The 6,845-nt window shown below is 56.1% G+C and overlaps 1 protein-coding gene across 4 annotated transcripts in view; it reads right to left on the minus strand.

Moving 5' to 3' along the window:
- SPNS3 (spinster homolog 3 (Drosophila)) overlaps positions 1–6,845 on the minus strand; it is a 41,587-nt gene that overhangs the window by 763 nt on the left and 33,979 nt on the right. Inside the window, exons 10-12 of one of the 4 annotated variants that reach the window (XM_010847455.1) lie at positions 1,139–1,237; positions 868–983; positions 7–719 (exon numbers count right to left, since the gene is read on the minus strand). In XM_010847455.1, the coding sequence (XP_010845757.1) occupies positions 671–719; positions 868–983; positions 1,139–1,237 (264 nt within the window). In that variant the 3' untranslated portion in view covers positions 7–670. Of the gene's footprint in view, positions 1–6; positions 720–867; positions 1,040–1,138; positions 1,238–6,845 lie in introns of those variants that run through there. The other 3 variants (XM_010847454.1, XM_010847453.1, XM_010847456.1) reach the window with 3 other exon arrangements.

A 6,845-nucleotide genomic window follows, 5' to 3' on the forward strand; every position in this document is an offset into this window, starting at 1 on the left:
CCTCCAGCTTCCGTTTTCAAAGTAAATTCCAGATCCAACCTGTTCTCCCCACCTTCAATGCCGCCACCATGGTCCCAGCCCCTCTGCTCTCCCCTGATGGCTACAGACCTCCCTTTGGCCTCCCTCCTTCAACACTGACCACCCCCACCCCGCCACAGTCTGCTCTCAACGCAGCAGCACCACAGTGGTGCTTTTATGATGTCAATCAAATATCTTGGGCCTGCGCCCTGGAAACCCCACAGCAGCTCCCATCTCACTCAGTGTTAAGGCCTCAGTCCCTACAAAAGCCTGCAGTCCCCCATGCTCTGGTCCTCTTACTGTCACTCTTGTCTCTGCCGCTGGCCCCCCTTGCTCCTGCTTCAGCCACAGCGGCCTTCTTGCAGGTCCTCAAACACAAGCCGGTACATTGCTACCCCAGAGCCTTTGCACAAGCTCTTCCCTCCAGCAGGAGCACCTTCCCCAGACAGCTGCACAACTCAGTCCCTCCTCCAAATCTTTGCTCCAAGGCCACCTGTGCAGTGAGGACCTCTCTGACCACCCTTTCAAAGACTGCAACCTGCCCCCACCTGTTCCTCTCTTCCCACTTTCCAGCCTTATGCCCCTCATAGCACTTATGACCTCAAACACACTCTTTTATGGCTTCTGTTTTTTGTATCTTGTTTGTTTTTCTTCACGTGGGCTTGGACTTGATGTTCACTCCCCAGGATCTGCAATCTTGCCTGGCACATAGCAGGGGCATAATAATTACGTGTGCATGAATCAACAAATGAATGAATGGATAAATTAATAAATTCAGGGGGTGGCCAGTGCTCTTTGTTTCTATAGGGTCAGCCCTGAGCCCGGCATGGGTGCAAAGGAGCAGGGTACCTGTGCCAGACTTCTGGGCTTGGGCCTGGTCTCTCTCTAGGTACAGCGCAGTCAGTAGGAAGCAGCCACCACCCAAGGCAATGACGAAGGCGCAGCACAGGAAGCTCTGCTGAAGGCTGAGGAAGCGCTGCAGGTAAGTGTCGGGGCGCCCCGCCTGCAGGGCGCTGGAGATCTGCAGAGGAGAGAGGCTGGGTCTGCCAGGACCACCAGGAAGCCACTAGGCCTCCAAGTGCAGCCCTTCCCTGGAGCCCCACCATCCACCCGGCCTTACAAGTCCCATGAGGTAGGGGCTGCCGGCATCTCCCAGGATATGGCCCACTGTGATCTGAAGCGCCTCAGCTGTCCCCCGGCATCTGGGCACCACCACCGACTGCAAAACACAAGAACACCAGGGGAGGTCCCTGAGCGAGGACAGGGAGTAGGTGGCCCCTCAGACCCTCTCCTGTCCCTCTGCTGCCAAGGACCTGCGTGGTGGGGCGACAGCCTGGCCGAGAGAGTAGGGCGGCAGGGGGTCATTGATCCCAACGCCTGAAGCCCCACCACCGAGACTTTAGCCTCTCAGAGTCTCAGGAAGGCTCCCCAGTCTCCCAGGATAGAGCTGCCAGGCCCCTAATGAGGGCCACCCCTCTTAAGGGTTTGCTCTTGAACCAGGGGGCCCAGGCATGGCTGTGACCTCAGTGAAGGGGTGGGCAAGTCCCAGCTCAGGGGCGCGGAAGGCAGCAGTGGGCTGTGGAGTGAAGACAGGGTGCACAGCCAGGTGCCCACATATGTGGGCACCCAGGTGGGGTGGTGTGGAGGGCTCAGTCTCTCTCTCCGGAAGCCCGTCTGGGCAGAGACCAAAGGCAGCCTTGCTGAAAAGGCCCACCTGGAAGGGGGTGGGGAGGTTAAAGATATGAATTCTGGAGTCAAACTGTCTGGGTTCCAATCCCATAGCCCCCACTCACTAGCTGTCTGACTCTGGGCAAGTCACTTCACCTTTCTGTGCCTTGGCCTCCTCATCCCTATATGGGGATAATCATGGGACCTACATAAAGGGTTACTTTCATGATCATTCCTCATCCGGTACCTGAGGACATTAGGCTGAAATAAATTGAACCTGCTGTGCCTCCTGCTTGGCAAGCCTTCCCTTCTCTGGTCCAACTGGAGCATCCTCATTCATCCTTCAGGACTGACCTTCAAGGAGGTCACCTCCTCTTGAAGACTTCCCAGAGTTCAGGTGCCTGCCTTGAGCTCCCACAGCCCCTGTGGGCACCCCTAACTGAAGGCACATCCCCCACAGCTGGAAGGGTTCATCGCCCTCCTCCCCTTACCCTTACATGGTCTGGCAGCAAAGCTCCTGCCTAATTTCTCTTGGGGTCCCTGGGGGTTCAGCAAGGCACCAGGCATGGAAGGGACTAGCTGACAGCTTGCCAACTAAACAAGTCAAGTAGAATCATCTTGGAGACTGACCCCAGGAGAAACCCTGCTAGAACCCAGAGCTGCAACAAGACGGTAAGAGGGAGGCAGGGAGGGAGGCAGGAGGTTCAGCTAGAAGCCACAAGGTCCACGGTCCCAACAGGACATCCAAGGGGGAGCTTCCCACACCAACGCCTTATTCCCAAGGCCTAGTTGGCCATAATCTGAGCCCATCAGAGAACAACAACATAATACTAATTATTATAATAATAATTACTAACATTCATTAAGTGCTTCCTGTATGCATTTTCTATATCTCATATATATATTTTCTATATATCCACTCAAGCAACCCATGAGGGAGACATAATTCCTATCCACTATTACAAATGATGAAACCCTCCACAGAGAGGGTGAGTAACTTGCCCAGGGCCACCCAGCCAGCAAACAGTGGGGCTAAGATTTGATCCCAGGCCTTCTTCTCCAGGGTCTGATGCTTGACCATCCTGCTGTTAAAAGCAAAAAGGAGCCTTTCCAGCAATATTTACACCTTTGTTACAGAACGTTTGGAAAACAGTGAGAAGAACCAAGAGGAAAAGCTCACCTCAAGCCCTGCAAATGGGGAACTGGCAAGGAGGGCAGAGAAAGGGACTCCCGACAGGGAACAGGGTGAGCCAAGGCGTGAAGGCCGGAGCCGCAGGACTAGAGAGAGGGGCTTGTGGGTGGGCAGCACAGAGCAGCAGGAGGTGACCGGCTGGTCCTGGAGTCACTGGCACTTAGCCACTCTGTCCAGGTGGTGAGAGAAGCTGGGCCTCCCACCCATCACCAGGACCTGCCAACAGGCCTGAGGAGGAACTGACCACAGCTTTGCACCTTCCCCAAGTGCTTCCTTCTCACCCCATAATTATGTGATTACTCACTGGTGGTTCTGGGCAGAATGGCAGGGCCTCCTAGAGACAGCAGTCCCCAACCTTTTTGGCACCAGGGACCTGTTTCATGGAAGACAATTTTTCCACGAATGGGGTGGGGGGTGGTTTCAGGATGATTCAAGCACATTATATTTCCCGTGTACTTTATTTCTAATTTATTACATCAGCTCCATCTCAGATCATCAGGCGTTAGATCCCAGAAGCTGGGGACCCGAGTCCTAGAACATGGGCTTTGATGTCCCCAAAAGTCCATGCAGGGGCCAGGGCTGCTTGGAGAGAGAAAGTTCCCTTCCTCCCCTCCCAGGAACTCCAACCTGCAGGACCCAGACCGCTCCTGCGGCCTGTGGCAGGGAGGTAGGTCTCCCCCTACCTGTTCTGGGTCCCCAGGGTCTCCACGTAGCCAGGGGCCAAGGCTGGCCCTCGCCAGCAGCTGGACAGCCAGGCAGGTAATTTTAGAAGCTTAGAGGCTTTTGGGTTCCCAAAACTCCAGGCTCACTCTATTCGGAGACAAAAACACCTCTGTTTTTGACTCTCCCTTCTTAGAAGAGCTGTTCCCTTTATAGCCCGGGGCATAACCAGCGCCAATCAAGGGCCCGCAGAAAGTCGGAGTGGCAGTCACCAGGTGCAAACTTCCTGGCAGCCTGCCTCACGTGCCCCAACTCAGCCCTCACACCCAGACACCCCTGGGAGGGTGAGACAGACAAGTGAGCAGACGGCTACCCAGGGGCAGAAGGCAGAGCAGGGAAGCATGGAGACGCATGGATGGAGGGAGACCTGGAGGGTGATGATCCCCCAGGGAAGGGGGATCTGCTGAAGAGGTGGGAGGTGATCCCGGTGGCAGGATTCCAGCATCTCAGAATACAGACCTGGGAGAGGGAGCGAGTCCCCCTTCTGCCCGACTCCCCACAGCTGGAGATGGGCAAACTAGAGGGGGGCCCAGAGAGAGGAGGGTGGGAAGGGAGCTGGAGACACCATCAGTGGGTTGGGGGAGATAGGGAGCTCATTTGGGGATACACAGTCTCCAGTCTTCCAGGGAGGGAGGCCATCCGAGGCCCAGCCAGGCTAGTGGGGAGGTCGCAGATGAGTCTGAAGTGGGTCTTGGCTGTGATGAGCCAAGATCCTTTTTATTAACCAAGCCACCAGGAGGCAGGGGTTTCACAGGATGCAAGGAGTGAGCTGCCCATCAGAGGGGTATGTAAACAAGGGGTGGACGGCACTGGTCAGAATTTTGCAGAAGGTTCATGAGTTGGAGAGCTGTCTGCACTAGAATAGTGCCCTCCAGTGCATTCTGAGGAGCAGCTCCACCAGGATCACGCAGGACAATTCAAGAGCAATGCCGATCCCTGGGCCCCAACACATACACAACTGAATCAGACTCTGAGGACAGAGGGCCGGGAAAATGAATTTGTAAAGAAAGTGAAGTCAAAGTGTTAGTCACTCGGTCATGTCCGACTCTTTGTGACCCCATGGACTGTAGCCCACCAGGCTCCTCTGTCCATGGAATTCTTCAGGCAAGAATACTGCAGTGAGTAGCCATTCCCTTCTCCGGGGAATCTTCCTGACCCAGGGAGTGAAATTTGTAAACCTGATTCTTATGCTCAATGAAGTTTGAGAACTTCATTGAGAACTGAAGAGTCCCTGAAGTCTCTTCCCCAGAGAGAATCTGGATTATCCTCCCTGCGGATAAGCAGATCAAAGAGAGCTGTGTCTCTGAGGCAGGATCACCGTGGGGCCCGTGGAGCCCACAGCAACCCCTCAGGGATGCAGGCTTAGCTCTCTCGGCCCTTATAGCCTGGGTGTAACTGGTAGGTACTGCCTTTCTGTTAAATACCTATTGCACATTTGAGCACACCAAGGCCAGCCAGAGAGAGTGGCAGAGCTGGGAATGAAAGCAGGTGGACCATGCCAGAATCCTGGCTCCTAGGCTCCGCTGCCCTCTCGCCTTCCGGGGCTCAGAAGAAAGGGCAGCCAGCAAGGACCTCCCTGTACTTCATGCCACACCAGCGTCCCCACACTTCCTGCCCCGGCCCCACTCTAACCCCTGCCAGTCTCTCTCTACCCATCTCCCCTCCGGCCTCATCTCTAGAAAAGCAGCACTCGCTACCTATGACCCCCCAACTCCAGTGACCTTCCTCTCTTCCCCTCTCCCCTGTGCAGCTTCCCACAGGCACCGTCTACTCACTGGTCTACACTCCAGCCTCGTCACCTCTCACCCTTCCCCACCCTGCTCCCGGTCTGCCCCTCCACTCCACAGCTCAGGTCCCCGCAGCGGTCCCCTCACCAGCATTTGGCTTGAGACCCCCTCCCTTCTGGAACCCCTCCCCCTCTTTCTGCCTGGAGACTGAGCTCCAAGAACGGCAGAGACGTGGTCCAGCTCCAGCCAACAAAGTGTCACAAAGCTGTCCCTCCTGGGAGGCTTTGGGAAGGTGGGGAGGCAGGGGAAGAGGGGCTAGAAGCCTCCCTGGATTGACAGGCCCCACTGAGCTTTGGGGGCTGGACGCCTCTAAGCCAGGGGAGGAGGAGGAGCACCAGGTGGGCTGGGTCCAGTCTGGCCCCCTGGGCAGTACCCGCCCGCTGCCCAGCACCGCCAGATGGGTCAGACTATGGTTGACTGGCCCCCTCAGCTCTCCTCTCCCCGCCACCCTCTCCCCGACCCCTGCCCCCAACCCACACGTGGCGTTACAAAGAGGCCAGCTCCGCCAGGTTAATCATTCCTGCCAACACAGACCACGGGCGGGTGCAGTCTTCACATATCTGTGGGGCTGTCATGTGGAGCGGGAACAGGGCTGAGGGGGTGGTGGAGGAAGCTTTGGGGGGCCAGGTTTCAGAGGACAAGCTGTGTTGGGGGTGGGGGCAGGTCATCACCCTGTGCCTACAAGTAGGCAGCCGCACTCGGGGCAAGCTTTGGCAGCATAATCCCATACACCAAGGGCTTTCCCTCAGGCCATCTTGTTCATCCCGCCAGGCCAGTTATGATTGCCCCTTTTTATAGGCAAGGAAACTGAGGCCCAAGGCCGTTCAGCAGGTCTGTGGCTGAGCCTGGGCTGGAGCCCAAGTCTCCTGTCTGGAGGGAGGAAAAGAGAAGAGCCAACAGCCTTGCAGCTGATACACTCACCCGGGAGTCACAGACAGGATAGCGCTGTCTATACCCCGTAGCCTGGGTCAAAGGGAGGGCCAGAGCATCTAGACAGAGAGTGAGCCTCCTGTCCACAGCAGTATTCAAGCAGGTTTTGTTGGCTAGTTACATGACTACACTTCCCCACAACCCTTTCAAACTCAGATTCCAGGATGCCAGGATTTCTTTAGGAGATGGAAGATGAGAAAGTAGGAACCGCTGATTTATTACCAGAACCCCAGCCAGCATTCCCTGCCCCAGGCACAGGGCACAAGCTTTACAGGGATCATCTTGTTTCACCCTCACCATAATCCAGGAGGTCTTTTCATCCCCATTTTCCGCACAGGGAAACTGAGGCTCAGAGACACAAAGTGACTTGCCTAGGTCGCATAGAGTTAGTAAGTGGCAGTAACAGGGCTGACACCTAGGTTCATGAGCCCGGCTGCACGCCCCTGCACTGGACCACCCTCAGGACAGCTCTGGTTCCCTAATGCCCAGTGCTTGACCATGCTGGGCTGCCAGGAGGTAGGAAGAGGGCT

This window comes from Bison bison, unplaced genomic scaffold, assembly GCF_000754665.1.
Source record: "Bison bison bison isolate TAMUID 2011002044 unplaced genomic scaffold, Bison_UMD1.0 scf7180017864249, whole genome shotgun sequence".
In the NCBI taxonomy this organism is placed as follows: Eukaryota; Metazoa; Chordata; class Mammalia; order Artiodactyla; family Bovidae; genus Bison; species Bison bison.